The sequence below is a fragment of the Canis aureus genome, chromosome 27, assembly GCF_053574225.1.
Source record: "Canis aureus isolate CA01 chromosome 27, VMU_Caureus_v.1.0, whole genome shotgun sequence".
NCBI lineage: Eukaryota > Metazoa > Chordata > Mammalia > Carnivora > Canidae > Canis > Canis aureus.
Genome location: NC_135637.1, coordinates 28,303,404 through 28,323,766, shown reverse-complemented (window position 1 = coordinate 28,323,766; position 20,363 = coordinate 28,303,404). Strand labels below are relative to the sequence as shown.

Below are 20,363 nucleotides of genomic sequence, written 5' to 3'. Positions count from 1 at the left end.
CCCACCCTAGATTCATTTCTACATTCAGGAGGCCCACTGGTGCTGCCCCAGGTGTACTAGGGCCTAGGGACCCCCTAGCACATCCACAAAACCCAGAAATGTCTCATAGAGCTGCTCAGCTTCACACAAAGACCCTGTTCACGATGAGAAGGAGCCAGGACAGCATAGTCAAAAGGCCCTCTTCCTGCTCCCAGCAACGTGGTACCTCTGCCAACAGAAAAAACTTCTCAGCAGAGGTTCTTGGGACCTATATAAGGCAGAATGACCACAGCAACTTGTTAGTGGAATACAGCCTTCTGGCCCAAGTGGGGACCACTCTGACTCCTATACATCCCATCAGGTCCAAGGCCACTTCATCTTTAAAGACTAGCTTGCCCACTCCAGCTCTCTGATTATTCCCTTCTCTAAACTCCTGAGGTTCACAGAGTCTGAGGCAATTGTCATCATTATAACAGCTGATGTTTCAGGAGGTGCAATGTTCCGGGCACTGTCCACACTCTCTACCCACATTCTCTCATGTGGTTTTCAAGACCCTGTGAAGTGGTACTAGTGTCTCATTTTACAGATGAGGAAACCGAGGTTTGGAGAGATGCAGTGACTTACTTAGTCTCACATGCTGGCAAGTGCCCCTGTTAGAATCTGAATCCAGCCATTTGCCTCCTATACCTGCCCTCTTAACTGCCACATACTGTCTGTAACCAAATGCTTAGAGAAACACTGGGAATCAGAGGACCTGGTCCTTGTCCCAGTTCCACCTAGAGCCTGGGGCAGGTCATGCCGTTTCCTTAACTGGGAGAGAATGAAAGAGTTGGACCAGATCTCCAAGAAGCCCTCTGCTCTAAGGCTCCTTGTCTTACTGGGCCACCCTCATTCCTTCCTACACTGGGGTGACCTGAGGGATGTCATGTATGTGTCTAGGTCTAGATGGCCTCATTTTTCAACATGAATAAGTGCCTTCTATGACTTAATTTAGGGAACCAGAATGGCGATCCCATCAAGATCCTCCTTGTAGTCCATATGGCCCTCTTTTGTGCTGGACCCTGTGAGGGGCCTGCCATGTGTACCTGCTCTCTTGGTCTCACCAGCAAACTCACTCAACTCTCAGTGACTGGAGAGTATGCCAGAAGAAATTAATTATCAGCCCATTGTCACAAGCACAGAAGAGCAACACTTAAGAGAAGTGTGTGTGGGGGCATTGGGAAGAAAGGTGAGGCCACATCATCTCTATCCAACAGGTAAGGAACCACACTCAGGAGGCAGAACATTCCTACCTCTTACAGGGAAGAAATGGCAGGGCTGAGATTTAAACCCAGATACTCTTGGCCTCTTGGCCCCAGGCTTCCTGCCTTTCTCTTTTTCCACCAAGAAACGGTTATTTACATTTATATGCCTGGTGTGGGCCCTCTGATATGCATGCACACATCTCTCATGTCTAACCAAACCACGTACTTCCTCAGGCTGGGCTCTCTCTGCAACTGGGCAGCAGGTATGGATAGACAGGCCTGAAGGACCAGTAGGAGGACTAGGTGATGGTGGAGTTGAAAGAGGATTGAGTTCTACTCCCAGATTCTGGCTTGGCCAAGTGGGTGGAAGGAGGTGCTGATCAGAGAGGAAGAATGTGAGGAACTAGGGTTCAAGGGCATGGGTGTTTCAGGCCCATTCTAGCTTGTGAGCTGCCTTCTTCCACCAAATCACTCTGAGTCTTCTTCTCCCAGATCATCTCTGGAAGAGAGGAGGGCAGAAAGTAGAAAACTGAGGACAACACATGACTATGCCACATGACCTGATCCAGACAGGCCAGTGGCTGCTGCATCCAGCAACATCATGTAGGAAGCTGGCTCAGAAACATGGCAAAGAGGACTTTCCATCCAGGAATGTTAGAACAGCTTATTTTTGTTCACCTCCTGCTGGGTAGTAAGTGCTTTCATATACCTGTCTTATGGTCCTCCCCATCTCCCTAGCAGATAGTCTCCCATTTTATAAATGAAGAATGTTGATGCTTAAAGAGTAAAAGTTTGTCCTAGGGAAGGGAAAGTGAGAAATGAAAAGAAATGGGATTTTGGGGATACCTGGGTGAGCCTGGGTGGCTCAGCGGTTTAATGCCTGCCCTTGGCCCAGGGTGTGATCCTGGGGTCCTGGGATCGAGTCCCACATCGGGCTCCCTGCATGGAGCTTGCTTCTCCCTCTGCCTGTGTCTCTGACTCTCTGTGTGTCTCTCATGAGTAAATAAATAAAAAATCTTAAAAAAAAAGAAGAGTGGCCAAATATGAAATTAATTAAATATTAAAAATAAATGTAGGGAATCCTTGGGTGGCTCGGTGGTTTGGCGCCTGCCTTTGGCCCAGGGCGCGATCCTGGGGTCCCGGGATCGGGTCCCTCATCGGGCTTCCGGCATAGAGCCTGCTTCTCCCTCTGCCTGTGTCTCTGCCTCTCTCTCTCTATGTCTATCATAAATGAATAAATAAAATCTTTAAAAAAATAAAAATAAATGTAATATGGCTTACTAAATGCTTATTAAAAAAATGGGATTTTTATCAAGGACCTGTTCCTCACACCAGGAATCAACCCATGTGCTTTCACATATGTTGTGTTTTAGAACAGATCTAAAATCTCTACATACATGTGGAGCATACACAGCTCCAATTTACAATGAGGAAACGACCTCCATTAGGTAACGAACCCAGTGTGCAGAGATTCAGATGCAACACCCAGTGCCTGGCCCTTGAGTCCAGAGTTCATTCATTCACTCCACGTATTTAGCCAACATCATTTCTCCAGCATTTACTATAAATGCTGCACATTTAAGAACAAAGAGATCAACAAAATAGGCAACCTTCCATCATGCTAGCATAGCATGTAAATGTGCCAAGTGTTGCCAGGGAAGTACAAAGTTCTGTGGAAAGACTTGACAGGTAGCCTACTGTGCTTCTCTAGAGAAGCAACATGTGAGCGAAGAACAGGTGAGCAATGACCAGGAGTTAGCAAGGCAGAGTGGGCCTAGAGAGGAGGAATGTTCTAAGCAGATGGAACAACATGTGCAAAGGATCTGAGCTGCTGAAGAGTTTGTGATGTTCCAGTGGCTGAGGGAACAGCCCAGGACCAGATTGTGCATGGCTACATACATCTAAGATGTTTGAAGTTCAAGTCCCCAAAGAGGTCTAAATAAGTGGTGGGCACAAGCAGAGTGGTTTTTAAATAAAAACCTGCCAAGTGAAGGGTGACTGGAGGAAAAACAGAGACAGATTACGGGCTCTCCTAGCCATGCAAGAGGAAGAGGAAGCTGAAGGGGGGGCTGGGTTGGGAGCAGCAGCAGAGGGCCCGGGAAGAAGTGGGTGGATTCATAAGCTACTGAGAAGGGAGAGATTGTGGAGGGCTTGTGTGGAGAGATGGAAGGGGAGGAAGTGACAGTATCTGTCAGGTTTCCTCTGTCCTGCAGCTCCTCACCCCTGCCACCAGCAGGTTAGGGCAGGTTGCTGAGGTTGAGGCACCATACTGAATCTTAGAAGTGGGTTCTAAACCTTGGAGTCAATAGAGATTTTTCCTTTGATTTCTTTTTTTTTTTTTTAAGAATGCCATGATATCCATGCACCACACTGGGCTCACCCATGAAGCAAGATTCACTCCAAAAGCACAAGCCTGCAGTTGCACATGGTACTATCTGCTCTGCTCACTAGGTCTGAAAGAAACTATTTTGCTCTTGCCCAAGGGCCTATGAAAAGACATCTTTCAGTAAATCCACAGCCAGACTCTCCAAGACAATGAATTCTATAGACGTCCTCACCTTCTGTGGCTGCCTCATTTGCCACTACATCCCTGGCGATGGGGCCTGGCTGCCCAGCCAAGGAAAGGATCGCTGCTGCCAGGAATCAGGCTGGGGCCGGAGATGCTGCATGTGGCACTTTATTCCTGCTTCTGATATGTACAGGTATATACAGTAGGTATGAGCCTATGGTACACTATTTCACAAAATTATCTTACATCCTGTGCACACTTTTGGGCGGGAAGTGTCAGACTGCTCCGAAATGCCTACAGCTGGTGGAGGGAAAGAATGCTCGCAGGAGCCACCCCCTCTCCAAGGACATTCATGGGGGCTGCTCACCCCTTTCCTCAGGACTGAGGTCTTTCCACGGACCATGTGGGCCTCCCACCTGTTCTCAGCGCCAGTTTCTTCCTGAATCTTTCTCTTCAAGGGGAAGAACATTTGGGGGGATGGGGGAAAGAAGCAGCAGCAATGGCCCCCACTCACCGATGGTGGCACTGCCGCCTGCCCCCCAAAGCCTGACTGCTCTTATTGGACGTGGAGAGTGACAGCGGAATCCTCCCTGTGCGTCAGACCCAGGTGCAGCCCGGCCTCACGGGGCACTGGCATGCATCTTCTCCAGGCAGCTCATCCAGAACGTGACCAGCCGGTTGTCGCGGTTGATGCAGAAGTCCGTGAAATCCCTGAGCAGCCGATCAGCAAACTTCTCATCCCCCGTGGCACTAGAACGCCATGTCTTGGTCAGCATGGTGTTGTAGGCCCAGTTGTAGCCAACACGCTCCTCACAGAACAAGTTCTGGTTGGTGGAACTGGTGGAGTTCCGCCGCCGCCGCTGCTGCCCGGAGAACTTGCGCCTGGAGTAAGGCAGCTGCAGGAACACTGTTCCTGAGGAGCAAGGGAAGGTCCTATGTTACTGCCTCCAGGAGGGCCCCCAGGGTGGCTGTGGAGGCTTTGCAGCCACAGGCTCCATCAAGGGGAAGATTCCCCTTGCACAGGCTCCAGCTGCAGGGACCCACCCTGCCCCACATTTTGCCTGGAGTGCCTCACCTGTAACATGGATATACTGAGGCTTGTTCTCAGCAGGGAAGTTAAAAGCAGAGGCGGAATATTTATCTTGCACAAATCCAAACCTAAGGGAAGGATAGGAAGACACATAGATTAGGGCCTTCTTAGCTAAAGCAACAAGAGGAGCAAATGTGCCTCAGAGGACTTTCTGACAGCCTGAGCTAGAGGGACCTGGAAAGATCTTTCAAGATAGAACATTCAGGGGGCACCTCGGTGGCCCAGTCCATTAAGTATCTGCCTTTGGCTCAGGTCATGATCTCAGGGATCTGGGATTGAGCCCCATATCGGGCTCCCTGCTCAGCGGGGAGTCTGCTTCTCTATCTACATCTGTCTCTCTCTCAGTCCACGCTCTCTCTTTCTCCCTCTCTCCCAAATAAATAAAATCTTTTTTTAAAAAAAAATTTATTCATGAGAGACACAGAGGCAGAGACATAGGCAGAGGGAGCCTCCTTCCCATAGGGAGCCCGACATGGGACTTGATCCCAGGACCCCGGGATCATGACCTGAGCCGAAGGCAGACACCCAACCACTGAGCCACCCAGGCACCCCTAAATAAAATCTTAAAAAAAAAAAAAAGACAGTACATTCAGGCTGCTCATTTTTGCCCTCACCAGACATCCTCCCACCCAGCCTCCCATTATCTCCAGGTGGCTGAGAGTCCTCGCGCCAGCTGCATTCCAGAATCAGCCCTGTCTCTGCCCATCACCCTTCCCTTCTGCATGCCCCTCCTATACCAGCTGTCCAGTCAGACTTTCCTTCTGGATGTTCTCGCTTTTGTCCCATCCCACACCTATTCTCTGCCTCTCACTGGAATCCATACCGCACTCTACATGGTATTGAGTGCCCGCCCACATACCTGAGAGGGGGATGGTCCTTATCTTACTTCACCTTAGCCACACCTCTTTCCCTTAGTTCTCCCAGCTAAGCACATAGTAGGTTCTTACAAAAGGCTCTAAATTGAATAGAATGAAATTATCTTAATTGAAATCCTTTCTTAAAGAGATGAGGAACACGAATCTGGGGCTCTCTGCTTCACTGTGTTCTGGAAATGGGCAGGAGGAGCCACTTTTCATCTATGACTTATTCGATTCTGCTTTTCATCTATGGTTTGTTCTATTCCGGGTTTTTCTATTTCCATCACACACATTTATTACAGCTCTACCTGCTAAGTGCTGAAAAGGATGTGTTAACAGATGTGGTTCCCGCCCTAAGTCGGAGAGTTTATGTAATGAAGACACCAATGTAGGCAGAACCAAAGGAGGTAAAATACCTGTTTCCTTTTGTTGCGTTCTCTATATAAACTGCCATCTTTAGACTGGCATTCAATAATTATCAAAGAACACATGAAGTCAAACATACAAATTAAATGGGTAAGCTAACGTGCACAGCAAGCTCCATCTCTATAGGCTGACTCTATCATGTGTAAGAATGGCTCTGGATATTATCCTTCTTCCCCTCTACTTTTTAACCAAGGCTGTTTATTTACTCAGCATGGATCAGCCTGACCAGAATCTTGCCTCATCTCTTCCTTATGTCACCAGGGAAGACCTTTAATTTTAAAATGGCAATTTAACCACATGGTGTTTGACCTCCTCATTGTCCACTTGGGGAGCATTCAAGCCAGGACTATAGTGAAGGTGGGGGGAGGGGCACCCATCCCACCCAGACAAAGATGAAGGAGGAGCTGGGAAGCCACAGCAAGGGGATTCAGAGAAGCTGGAACAGTTTTTCTTTTCATAAGATTTTATTTATTTGAGGGCACCTGGGTGGTTCAGTGGTTGAACATCTGCCTTTGTTCGGCTCAGGTCATGATCCCATGGTCCTGGGATCAAATCCTATATTGGGCTCCCCGCAGGGAGCCTGCTTCTCCTTCTGCCTGTATCTCTGCTTCTCTCTCTCTGTGTCTCTCTTGAATAAATAAATACAATATTAAAAAAAATCTTATTTATTGGACTAGTTTCTCTTTCTGAGATGAACCTTATGGGTGGGCTAATGTTTCATTTCAGAAATGAAAACAAACCCGGTTTGGGTTTGGTAACTGCTCACCCATGACAGTCACGGACACCCTCTCATGTTGCCCTCTTGTTAGGGGACAAACCTGTGTGCAATGGCTTCCTGGAAAAGGTGCATTCGATCCCAGTATGTTTCTGGCTCGAAGCCTGAAAGGAGAAAAAAAATAAGTGCCAGGCAGAGTGTGATCCCAAGGTTTGTAATTCTTCCTGGGTCTGGCCTCTGTTTCTTTCACCTCTCTTGGCCAAACCTCCCCCTTGAGTCTAAGTGCTGCTTCTCCACACTACCTGCTTTTGAGAGACCAGCCTCCATCCCAAGGAACAACGGCATATTCTCACTACACGTTCCCTAAAGCTCTATCAGGTCTAATGTAGAAAGGCACTAAACAGGAGTCCTCGGCAACCAGTGAGCTACCAGAACTTGATGTGAGACTCATTCTAATGATTTCCTATGCCAAAAGTGGAAAGGAACATGATATTAAAATACAAACAAAAGATAAGCATTAAATGCATGTTATCTGCTTTTAAGGAGAAGAGAAAAAAAAATTATTACCAATCTTCCATTTCCCTACAAGGAAAGACAATAGTATAAGCTCCATTTTAGGGGTGGGGAAACTGAAGCAAATAAATATAAAAATTATTTTTGGAAAAGTGATGGGCTGGGGAGGGCAGGGGAGCAGACAAGCACCCACATCATTGCTCTAGCCTCACTCCTCTGCAGAGCTGGTGTGAGGACCAAGAGCTGATGAGGAGGTGGAGGGCTGAGGCAGGCTGTCACAGCAACAGGCAACAGGCCAGTGCTGCTCTTGGGATTGAGGACTGAGGAGGAGCAACCACACGAGCTATCCTGAAGAACAGGGGCTCTCTGCTCTCTCTGCATTTGGAGTTTTTTTTTATCTAGAATACATTTGAGGGCTCTAGGCAACTAAAGAGCAAAAAAGAAAAAACACTTTGGCTTTAACAGGTAAAAACACACAGTGGATTCCTTGTCAGATTTTTAAGATTTTGAATCCACTGTTATTGGAAGGGGAGGTAATAGGAAGAGAAGCACAGAAGCAAGAAAATCAATTTTTAGATTCAAGCCTTTATTCTTTTAAACTAGGACTCCCTTCTTCAGCCGTAACCATGGCAACCAACAGAGGATGATGGTCTTGAAGCCTGAGTTACAACAGGCAGGGAAAACCAGTAGCTCACGCAAAAATGTCCTCCAATGCCAGTCTTGCCAGCCATCCTGTGCTGTTACAGTGAAGGTGGAAAACCCCAGAAGAGTCTAGCTGGTGTGGGGGAAGTGTCTCTTGAGTATATTACAAACAGCAGCATGAAGCAGTTGCCTGGATTGAAATAATCAGATACGAATATAATCATGTGGCTTTTCCGGACTGCATGGTCCTCTATCAGCCATGGTGAGGTTAAACAAGAAGGGTGTGTGTGTGTGTGTGTGTGCGTGTGTGAGAGAGAGAGAGAGAGAGAGAGAGAGAGAGAGAAGTACACTTTGTCAACTCTGAGGCTCCTGGGATCTATGGCCTCCAGTGGTTCTGTGAAGCCCTCTTGGAACCCCAACCATCAGTGAAAACACTGTGTCTATGTAAAAATGTCTTCCAAGATGTAAACAAAGAAAGTACAGGTGGGCCTTTGGAATACAAGTTTGTACCCCAGGGGCAGCCTGTCACAGGAAAAGTGCGAGAATACTCAGTGTGGCCTCCCTGACCTAGCGAGACCTCTCACCCCCCTGGGCCGCTTCTCTTCTATCTACCATGACAGACTTAGACACACACAGGAAGAAACCACCTCTCTCACACCAAAAGTTTTTCCTTTCATATTTATAATTTCTACATCTGAGAAACGCAAGGGCTACTGATGTATTGGCAGCAATTCTAACTTTCTGTTTTTAGACAGGTCATTTGTGAGCTCACTGAGAACTGTATCGGAGGAGCTATTTATATGCTCATCCCGATGAGCAATTAATTGGTGATAAAAAGTTCCGTGCTGTGTGAAGTAAGACTTGTCCTTTGATCCTTCCCACACCTGCCCTCAGAGATCTGCTGGACTAGGGTGGAGCAGCAGGGGTCCCATCGGACTGACAGCTCTGTCCCAGGGGAAGGGCTGTCCTCTGAGGCCCCTCCTGCTCTGTCTTCCTTGAGATGCAGGACTCAAGCCACATGCAGTGTTCCAGGTGCTGACACACTACAGCTTGCACAATAGGCCGCTGTATCCTGTTTTGCTTTCAGTGTCTCCCTTTTTTAGCCTGTTTAGGTGAAACAGCAGATTCAAGCCTCCCATAAGGTTCAAATTCCCACAGTTAGGCTGGAGCACAGAAAGGAGAGTGTGGGAATACCAGTAATGCTCGTGATTTACAGTACATCACACCCTCTCCCACCCACCATCTGTTCTAGGCCTCACAAGGGTCTTCATAAGTTGCCAAGGCAGCTTTAAACTTTAACGTGCTCTCATTTGAGGAATAAGGAATTTAAGACATTAAGTGACTTGTCTAAGGTTACCCGGCCACTAAGTGAAGAAGCAGCCTGGAACCCAGATCCTTTCGCCCCCTTGTCCAAAGGCTCCCTCTGTGCACTAGCCTGTGTGGATTCAAAACCTAGAGAGGTGGCCTTGGGGGAAGGGTCTTACTCATGGAGACAGAAAGTCCAGAGGGGGTGTCTCTTACTATCAAATAGGTGCTCACTGCCCTCCTTGAGCAGGCAGCTGGTGTTGAGTGGGATGAAGAGCTGGGCTCGAAGTGGATCGCCATACAGGTAACTGGGCAGCGCAAAGGGACCCTCCAGAACAGGGACCAATAAAAAGCCGCAGGAAGTGGCTTTGCGATGCCAACCCTGGACCTGGTGGGAAGCACAGAAACAGTGTCATCTCTAAGTGAATTAAGACAAGAGAAAATACTTCCCAAGGAGTGAAGCGGCCACTGTGGCGGCATACGTATTGATTGGCATGTTCATTTATTCATGTTCACTGGCTCCAAACCGGTTCTGGGCAGGAAATAGCACAGTTTAACCTTCTCTGACAAATATGAAAAACTGTGAGTTAAGCACACAGCTCCTCCTCATAGCCCAAGCTTCTGCAACTTCAGTGTTTCTTCTGGAAGGAAGCGACTGGAGAGAGCTATTTCTTGCCTCCATTTTAAATAGCCTTCTCATTCTATAGGATGTTGGAGGAAGGTCACAGGATATAAGTTAAGTCCTTCCAAATTTGTCCTTTATCAAAAATTTACTAAGCCCAAAGTATCAAATAGGAAAACAATCCATTCAGGCTGGCTGAAAGGGACATGATGCGGGTGCAAAATGACCGTGGTGGCCTCTGGCCAAAGGCGATAAGCCTTGACCTGGTGTAATGAGAGCCACTCTCTGACAAACTCCCAAAAGCTGTCTGTCTGAAGACTCAGAACAAAAGTTAACTGGGGCAGCAAGACAAAACTCCCCATCAGTACCATTTTCTTAGGGAACAGTAGCAATTTTCTATGTCTATACTTTTTTTTTTATGTCTATACTTTTGGAACCATAAAACTACATGCAAATAATATAGTTTTAAAAAAACAAAAACTAATTTATGTGGCTCTAGCACACAGATGAGATTTGTGTCAAATGTTATTTCAAAAAAATATATAGTTTAAGCCATAACTTTACTTGAACAAACATAATTATGTTAAAAATTGAAAGGAATCACTCTTAGACTTTTTTCTTCAGAAACACTCATAATAACAATACATCAACAACAAAAACCATGGTCTCTAACCAAAATAATTTTTCTTTCTTTTTTTTAAAAGAATTTATTTATTTATTCATAAGAGACATGGAGATTGAGAGAGAGGCAGAAACACAGGCAGAGGGAGAAGCAGGCTCTATGCAGGGAACCTGACATGGGACTTGATCCTGGGTCTCTAGGATCAGGCCCTGGGCTGAAGGCGGTGCTAAACCTCTGAGCCACCCAGGCTGCCCCTAAAGATTTTATTTTTAAGTAATCTCTACCTCCAGCACAGGACCCAAACTCACAACCTTGAGATCAAGAGTTGTATGCTCTACTGACTGAGCCTGCCACGTGCCCCTGATCAAAATAATTTCTAAGTCTCTTTTTATTTTATGTAATATTTTAAAATACATCATATTTTAACATATAAATATGTACTGCCATATTGTAAATACTACATATTATTAAAATTACATAATAAAATGTGACTTATAACAAATTTGGACACTACCTTAAGATAATCTACACTAGAGATTTCTAAAAACTTTTTTTTTTTTTGAGATTTCTAAAAACTTAACAAAATACCACCAACCCTTGAACACTGGGGGTTAGGGTCACCAAAACTCTGTGCAGTCAAAAATCTGAATGTAACTTTCAACTCCCCAAAAACTTAACCAATAACAGCCTACCATTGGGTAGAAGCCTTATCAACAAGATAAATAGGGCAGCCCTGGTGGTGCAGCGGTTTGGCGCCGCCTGCAGCCTGGGGTGTGATCCAGGAGACCTGGGATCAAGACCCACATTGGGCTCCCTGCATGGAGCCTGCTTCTCCCTCTCCCTGTGTCTCTGCCAATCTCTCTGTGTCTATGAATAAATAAATAAATCTTAAAAAAAAAAAGATAGTTGATTAACATATTTTGTATATTATGGGTATTACATAGTATATGCTTATAATATAATAAGCTAGAGAAAAGAAAACATTAAGAAAATCATAAGGAAAAGAAAATATATTTACAGTACTGTATTTACCAAAAAAAAAAAAAAAAAATCTGCATGTAAATGGATCCATGCAGTTCAAACCCATGTTGTTCAAAGGTCAAAACTGTAATGATAAAGGGATTAGTAGCTTTCAGTGGGTTTTACATGAATTGGTATGAAAAATATATTTTGAAAAGATAGTTGCTATATTCCTCCGAAGAGATACTCTTCCTCCTGCCAAACTGTGACTATATGTGTGTCTCTCTGAATGTTATGGTTGGGTTGCTTGAGACAGAATTATCTGGTAGGGCTTCCAAGGAGAAGGCTTAGCCTACTGGGTCAGAGGGTTAGTTCTGCCTGGAGGGAGTGGTCACGCCAGTGTCCTCTGCAAGCTAAGCTGGACACATGGCTGGCTGTCTTTTTCTTCTTTGTTTTTTTAAGGTAAGCTCTATGTCCAGCATGGACCCCAATGGAGAGCTTGAACTCGATGACCATGAGATCCAGACCTGAGCTGAGATCAAGAGTCAGCCACTTAACTGAGCCACCCAGGCATCCTGCTGGGCATCTTTTTTGATTTGGGTCTTAAGAATGTTCCAGTGTTCTGGGGTAGGGGTCCTTAGAGGCACTAATGCCATATAGAGGAAGACCAGGGCTGGGCAGAGACCCAGACACAACTCTTCCCCCGGATATCATGTCTTGTGGGACAAAACTAGGCCTCTGAGCTGTGGATAGAAAAACAATACATTGCCAGGTGATGCTGTGCTCATTTTCCTTGGTCATCTCCTAGCTTTCTGTAAAGTCTTTCTGAACCCTCTGGCTGCTGTCGGCTCTGTGATGAGATGCTCGCACCAGTGTGGGAGGAGGGCAGGACTTCATTAAAGCCATAGAAAAACATTCTTCTGGGTTGAACGGGTGAGTGTATAAAAGGAATGGAAGACTGCAAAGATAGTTAAAGAGGGCACCTGGAAGATCCTGACCGCTTGGCTCAGAAATGTTTGTTCTACAAACTTTGGGACTGTGGATGGGGTAGCTGGGCTGGCTTCTCAGTGTAAGCAGTGAATGACCTGATTAGACAGCCTGGCCAGGCAGACTAGGAGGAGGAAAGACCAGCATAAGACCAATTAAAAGACAGCTTCTCAGCTATGGCACTCATGACATCTGGGCTGGTTCTTTGTTGTAGAGGCTGTCCTATGTGATGCACCGTAGGATGATGCACAGCATCCCTGGTGTCTACCCACTAGATTCCAGTGGCATCTTCTACTATTTGTGCCAGATAAAATTATTTCCACATATTACCAAATGCTCCCATGGGGGCAAAATCACACACTCCCTCTACCCCTGTTGAGAATTAGGGTTAAAAGCAGTGATGTTCACAGATAGGGGACTGGTTAAGTAAATAATGCTACAAATAGCAGAATATTGTGTAGCCCTTAAAAACGATGAAGCAAAACAAAAAGAAAAACACAGCAATGAGGCAGACTTATTTATGCTGATTCTGAGGATATATAATAGGACAAAACACAACGCAAATACCCTTGAACAACATAGATTTGAAACGTGGGAATCCACATACATGTTTGTTTTTTTTTAATAAACAGAGTACTATAAATGCATTCTCTCTCTCTCTTTTTTTTCTCTCATTAAGCTTTTGTTTTAATGGGTCTCAAAATTCTGTGACAGATTTTTGGTCAAGTTGTTTCCATTAAAAAGTACTGATTTTGGGGCAGCCCTGGTGGCTCAGTGGTTTAGCTCCGCCTTCAGCCCAGGGCCTGATCCTGGAGTCCTGGGATCAAGCCCTGCATTGGGCTCCCTGCATGGAGCCTGCTTCTCCCTCTGCCTGTGTTTTCTGCGCCTTTCTCTCTCTCTCTCTCTCTCTGTCTCTCATAAATAAATAAAATCTTAAAAAAAAAATAGTAGTAATTTTAAAAACTAGTAACTTATAACTGCCACACACACACACACACACACACACACACACAACAAATGGTCCACAAAACATTCTCCTTTCCTTCTGAAGGTTTAACGGATGCATTGTTATCATTAACCAGTCTTTTACTTAAACTTAAATGGCCAATTGACACAAACAGTTCTGAGACCGTTCTTCCACCACTGATTAAGACTGGGGTGGCAGGTATTGGGGATAATATTCATTTAGTCTTCTGAGCTTTCTGGGCAGACTTGGTGACTTTGCCAGCTCCAGCTGCCTTCTTGTCCACTGCTTTGATGACACCCACAGCAACCGTCTGTCTCATGTCACGAACAGCAAAACAGCCTAGAGGAGGATAGTCAGAGAAGCTCTCAACACACATAGATTTGCCAGGAACCATATCAACAACGGCAGCATCCCCAGATTTCAAGAACTTGGGACTATCTTCCAGCTTTTTTCCAGAACAACGATCTATCTTCTCCTTCAGTTCAGCAAACTTGCAAGCAATGTGAGCTGTGTGACAATCCAGCACAGGTGCATATCCAGCACCGATTTGGCCTGGAGGTTCAGGATAATTACTTGAGCTGTGAAGCCAGCTGCTTCCATTGGTGGGTCATTTTTGCTGTCACCAGCCACACTGCCACAATGAACATCTTTGACAGATACGTTCTTGACATTGAAACCCACATTGTCCCCAGGAAGAGCCTCACTCAAAGCTTCATGGTGCACTTCAACAGACTTTACTTTAGTTGTAACACTGACTGGAGCAAAGGTGACCACCATGCCAGGCTTAAGAACACCAGTCTCCACTTGACCACTGGGACAGTACCAATACCACCAAATTTGTAGATGTCCTGAAGAGGCAGACGCAAGGGCTTATCAGTTGGACGAGTTGGTGGCAGAATGCAATCCAGAGCTTCAAGCAGTGTGGTTCCATGGGCATTCTCATCTTTACGGGTGACTTTCCATCCCTTGAACCAAGGCATGTTAGCACTTGGCTCCAGCATGTTGTCACCATTCCAACCAGAAATAAGCACAAATGCTACTGTGCTGGGGTTGTAACCAATTTTCTTAATGTAGGTGTTGACTTCCTTAACAATTTCCTCGTATCTCTTCTGGCTGTAGGGTGGTTCAGTGGAATCCATTTTGTTAACACCAACAATTAGTTGTTTTACACCCAATGTGTAAGCTGGAAGGGTATGTTCACGGGTCTGCCCATTCTTGGAGATACCTGCTTCAAATTCACCAACACCAACAGCAACAATCAGGATAGCACAGTCAGCCTGAGATGTGCCTGTAATCATGTTTTTGATAAAATCTCTGTGTCCTGGGGCATCAATGGTGCCACATAATACTTTCCTGGCCTCGAATTTCCACAGGGAGACATCAATGGTGATACCATGTTCACGTTCAGCTTTCAGTTTATTCAAGACCCAGGCATACTTGAAGGAGCCTTTTCCCATCTCAGCAGCCTCCTTCTCAAATTTTTTGATAGTTTTTTTTTGTTGATCCCACCACATTTGTATATCAGATGGTCAGTAGTGGTAGACGTGCCCGAATCTACGTGTCCAATGACGATGATGTTGATGTGAGTCTTTTCCTTTCCCATTTTGGTTTAGGGTTAGCAGTGGTTTTCACAACACCTGTGTTCTGGTGACAAACCCGTTGTGGAAAAGGGCATTGGCTCTTCTGTATGATTTCCTTAATAACATTTTTTCTCTCTAGCTCACTTTATTGTAAGAACACAGTATATAATACATAGAGCATACAAAATACATGTTAATTGACTGTTTATCAGTCAGCCTTATCATTAAGGCTTCAGGTTAAGTTTTTGGGAAGTCAAAGGCTATACTTGGGGACTAGTCACTAGGGTGGCTCAGTGGTTGAGCATCTCCCTTTGGCTCAGAGCTTGATCCTGGGGTCCTGGGATTGAGTCCCACATCAGGCCCCCCAAAGGAAGCCTGCTTCTCCCTCTGCCTGTGTCTCTGCTTCTCTCTCTGTGTCTTTCATGAATAAATAAATAAAATCTTAAAAAAAAATAAAAAAGCTATACTTGGAGTTTTGACTACACAGAGTCTGCATCCCTAACCCCTCTGTTGTTTGTTAACTACATATTCCAAGCTACCATAACTGTTAAAAAAAAAAAAAAGTAACAAAGCTTTATATATGCATACAATCTCTCTGCAATCACACTCAACAAAGTGGTAGGGTGGTTGCTTTTATTTATTAATTGATTAAAAAAATATTTTTAAGGTAATCTCTTTACCCAGTGTGGGGCTCAAACCCATGACCCTGTGATCAAGAGTTACATGTTCTACTGACTGAGCCAGCCAGGTGCTCTAGGAGGTTGCTTATATCTTTCGTATTTTTTTTTCCAAATTTTAATTTAAATTCTAGTTAGTTAACATAAAGTGTAATATTGGCTTCAGGAGGAGAATTTAGTGATTCATCACTTACATATAATACCCAGTGCTCAACACAAGTGCCCTCCTGAATATATCTATCACCCATTTAGCCCAACCCCACCTACCTCCCAACCACCTCCAGGTGGTTTTTTTTTTTTTTTTAAAGATTTTATTTATTCATTCATGAGAGAGAGAGAGAGAGAGAGAGGCAGAGACACAGGCAGAGGGAGAAGCAAGCTCCATGTGGGGAGCCTGATGAGGGACTCGATCCCGGGTCTCCAGGATCACGCCCTGGGCCGAAGGCAGGCGCTAAACCACTGAGCCACCCAGGGATCTCCAAGGTGGTTGTTTTTAGATGGAGGTCCCAGGAACAGGGTATGGTTGGGAGAGGGACTTACTTTTCACTAGAGACCAGTGATTTTCAACTCGGGGCAATATTCCTCCTCCCTGGGGACATGTAGCAATATCTGGAGACATTTTTGGTTGTCACAAGGCAGGTGTGCTACTGGCCTTTAGGGTAGAGGCCACTGATGTTGCCCAACATCCTATAATGCACAGGACAGTGCCCCCAGAACACAGAATTATCTGTCCCTAGATGTCAAGAGTACCAAGGTTGAGAAACCCTAATCTATCCTCTTTTCAACTGTTTGAATTTTTTTTACTGTGTTTAAATTTTTCTACAAGGCTATTCCAAATAGTCGAGGTGAAAGGTAATCGGAGTGTGACATGAATCTCTACCAAGCATCCACTGTGCCCCTCTGCAAGGTGAGCCAAGGCCCCAACCACAACATGAGGAGGCTCTTACCATCTCGAAGAGGACCGCAGCAGTCACAGCCATCCAGTGGAGCTTGATCTCAAAAGCTGCATTCAGGGAGAAACTGCCATGATAATAACAGCTGCACCACTCCAGCCGGTCTGTGCGGTTGTTCACGTCCACATCCAGGGTCACAGTCCTCTGCTCTGGGACAGTGGCAGCTATGTCAGCACGATGGAGAGGCCCCAGGAGAGAGAGGGAAAAGAAGGAGTGGGATGAAGTGGAAGAACAAACAACTAGGCAAACAGATATAAAATTGCAGAATTACCTACTGGAAAATCACAGATCCTAGAAGCTTCATGAAAATATCTAGTCTGGGGGTCAGCCAACTTTTCCTATAAAGGGCCAGATAATAGGTTGGGTTTTAAAGGCTAATGTGGTCTCTGTTTCAGTTACTCAACCCTGCCACTGTAGTGCACAAGCAGCCGGAGATATTATGTAAATAATATAGGCTGGGCAGTGTTCCAGTATAACTTTATTTACAAAAACAGAAGGATTTTTAGGGCAGTAAAACTATTCTGTATGATACTATAATAGTGGATACACGTCATTATACATATGTCGAAACCAAAAATGTACAACACCAAGAGTGAACTCTTAGGGACTGGGGTGATGGCTTGTGAATGTAGGTTCATCGATGGTAACAAATGGCCCACTCTGGTGCAGGGCATGGATGGTAGGGGAGGTGGCGTGTGTATTTGGGCAAGGAGTATGTGAAAACTCTATGTATTTTCCACTCAATTTTGCTGTGAACCTAAAAGTGCTTTAAAGATAAGGTTTATTATAAAAGAAACAGATGGTGGTCCAGATTTGGCTGGTTAAGCCATAGTTTGCCTTCCTCTAATCTGATCCAACTCCTTAATTTACAGATGAGGAAACAGCAGCCCTTGGAGGAAAAATGCCTTGACCAAAATCAGAGTTGGAACCTCAGCCAAGTTGAACCCCAGATCTTCCCCCTCCAGTGACCCACAAAGGGACACCATAGGACAGACAGCCCAGACCACAGTGAGGAGGAAGTCTTGCTTTTCTGGTTTCAACCCAGGAAGACAGTAATTCTATAATTTTTCTCAAGAAATGAAACCTCATAATGAAGCTCAACACCCTGATCCATCAACTATGTGTGGCTCAGATTCCAGGTTGGTATCAAACTACTAGCTCATCCTATCTGGATCTCCTGCTCAGAAATCCTACTCAACCCAAGACAGGGATGTTTTAAGGACAAGTCACTCAGGTTCCTGACCAGACTAAAGGCCTGAAACAGGCTCAGAGGTAATGGAAAGATCAGGTTCCACTCTGCCTAACTGGGCAGAGCCAGATGTAGGGTTCCTCAAACTATTATCAGCTCCTCATTCTCCCCTACCTTCATGAATCCAAAGGTATCTCTTTATCTGAAGCTGTCAGCTTACATCTGGGTTTTACAGGTAGAAGCCCTGAAAGGCTTTTATCACTGACAAGGATGAAATGGCTCTTGAGTCAGCAATTTTAGTGAATTTCTGTTAGACGGCAGGGGAGCTACAGCCAGGACACTGAATGGCACCTGGGTATTCAGGTGCTGGGTATATAGCTTATCATTTTCTCAAAACCAGAACATACAAAAATGGGAAATGTTCTTTTTCTGGAGCTGGAAGATCTAAGTTCTGCCATTTAGCCACGTGCCCGAGAACACTGCTTCAGCTCTCATTTCCGTTCCTTGTGTGCAAACCAAGAGGGTGCCTGCCCAGCTGCTTCATGGATGAGGGGTGAGGACCAAGTAAAACATGGCTGCCAAGAGGTCCCAGACTCCCCCTCTCACCTTCTCCTTTAGCCACCCCAGTTAAAACTCCCGTCATTCCTTCTTCCCCATTTAAGCTACAATTTCACCAATGTTCAATCTGAGGCCTGTCCATGACTCCCACAGATACTACTCAGCTGTCTGTGACACTTTGGGCTAAAGGAGGCGGTGGCACCAATGCTAAAAGTCTCATCAAAATTAGTTTCTGTTTCTGCCTGGCGTTCCTGATTAATGGCCTTTGACTGTATAGCCCCAGTCAAAGAAAGCAAGCTTAATTCTTGGTCTTGGACAGTGTATTCTTCCCCGGGGGAAAAGCCCAGGTCACAAAAGAAAGGACACTTGATGAACATCAGCAGTGATCTTGCACATCTCTTCTCTCCCATCTGTCATATTCAGTTCACAACAGGCTGGTCTGAGGAAGCGTCCTTTTCAGCCAAATGGTTGAGAGGCTCAAGATAACACTGGCTTTCACTACTTCAGGGGTGAGATTTGAGAGTATGGACACAGTCAGTAGGCTAACAATGTTGACAAGAGTGTAAGGCCCCAGCTGAGCTGCAGCTTTCAATAAGTTCTCCGAATCACTCCTTAGTTGCCTAAGAACAGATTTAATCCACTTGGGACAGTGAGATACAGTGAGTCCCGGTAAAAAGAGACAAACTCAGAGGAGCAGCAGGCTGAGTGTCTTTCACCCAGGTCACAGTGAGGGGCCTCACAGTGTGCTGGGAAGGGGATCAGTGCTGCTGAAGGAGAGAGACTGCAGTCTCTGGTAGGGTACCAGAGATCACTGTTAGCAACTGGAGCTCCCTGACAATGGAAAGAGTAGTCATAGGGATGAGTACCCTGTTGGTGGGAGTTTTCAAGGAGCAGCTGGCACCCTACTTATTAGGAGTGGGATGGAAAATGTTCATGCATCAAGGTTTGGACCAAGGTGCTTGGCAGCCTCTGAACCTGAGATCCAAGTGGGGTTATCAAGAAAAGGCTGAGAAGTAACAGTGGGTGTGTGAGTGGGCTTAAGGATGTGGTGCTGTGGGTCTCATATGTCCCTGTAGCTTCACAGCTCTGTGACCCAGGATGACATCAATGGAGAAGTAGGAGCCACCATGGGCCAGAGCAGACAGGACTGTGTTGCACCATCAGGAATATTAAAACAGCTTCTGGCTGAGAAAAACTGATTTCTAATTGAGAATCAGGAATGTTTAAAAAGAGACATGTCGAAACAAACAAAAAAGGGGGGGATGGGATCCCTGGGTGGCGCAGCGGTTTGGGGCCTGCCTTTGGCCCAGGGCGCGATCCTGGAGACCCGGGATCGAATCCCACGTCGGGCTCCCAGTGCATGGAGCCTGCTTCTCCCTCTGCCTGTGTTTCTGCCTCTCTCTCTCTCTCTCTCTGTGTGACTATCATAAATAAATAAAAAATTAAAAAAAAAAAACAAAAAACAAAAAAAACAGAAAAGGGGGGGAGATCATAAATGACACATAGGCCTTCTCCCTATAAATCATGTTAATTTTTTTCTGAGGCAAAAAAAAAAAAAAAAAACCCACTGAGGACAGCCCAATTCAAAGATAACTCATTTTTCTCACTTAAGTAAATGACACAGCACAAGTCTACACTCTAATCTGAAAAACAAAACAAAACAAAACAAAACTGGGAAGAAGTAGCTCATATCCTAACACAGAGGTCTGGGTCTGAGGGATGTTGCTGGATAGAATTAGCAGTGATAATGCCCTGTTGGGTTTACAAGGATAAGAAACCTACTTCCTGTGGGAGGGGTGATGGGAAAAGAAGCAGATGAGTGAAATTGTACTACAATTGTGGGAGCCAACTGGAAAGCTAATAAGAGGATATCTTCAAGAAAATACTCAGACAAGTAAGATTCTGTCTGGTTTGAGAATCAATGTTGACCCCCTAATGCCCATGTGACCCCAAGTGAAGAACACCTGC

The 20,363-nt window shown here is 45.5% G+C and overlaps 1 protein-coding gene across 11 annotated transcripts in view; it reads right to left on the bottom strand.

Moving 5' to 3' along the window:
• Positions 1-3,884: 3,884 nt before the first annotated feature.
• Positions 3,885-20,363, bottom strand: part of DEPDC5 (DEP domain containing 5, GATOR1 subcomplex subunit) — a 125,214-nt gene continuing 108,735 nt past the window's right edge. For 9 of the 11 annotated variants that reach the window (XM_077874429.1, XM_077874428.1, XM_077874432.1 and 6 more), the window contains 5 exons: positions 16,643-16,812; positions 9,497-9,668; positions 6,924-6,984; positions 4,808-4,890; positions 3,885-4,645 (listed from right to left, as the gene is read on the bottom strand). In XM_077874429.1, coding sequence (XP_077730555.1) covers positions 4,353-4,645; positions 4,808-4,890; positions 6,924-6,984; positions 9,497-9,668; positions 16,643-16,812 — 779 coding nt within the window. In that variant the 3' untranslated portion in view covers positions 3,885-4,352. Of the gene's footprint in view, positions 4,646-4,807; positions 4,891-6,871; positions 6,985-7,010; positions 8,166-9,496; positions 9,669-16,642; positions 16,813-20,363 lie in introns of those variants that run through there. The other 2 variants (XM_077874439.1, XM_077874438.1) reach the window with 2 other exon arrangements.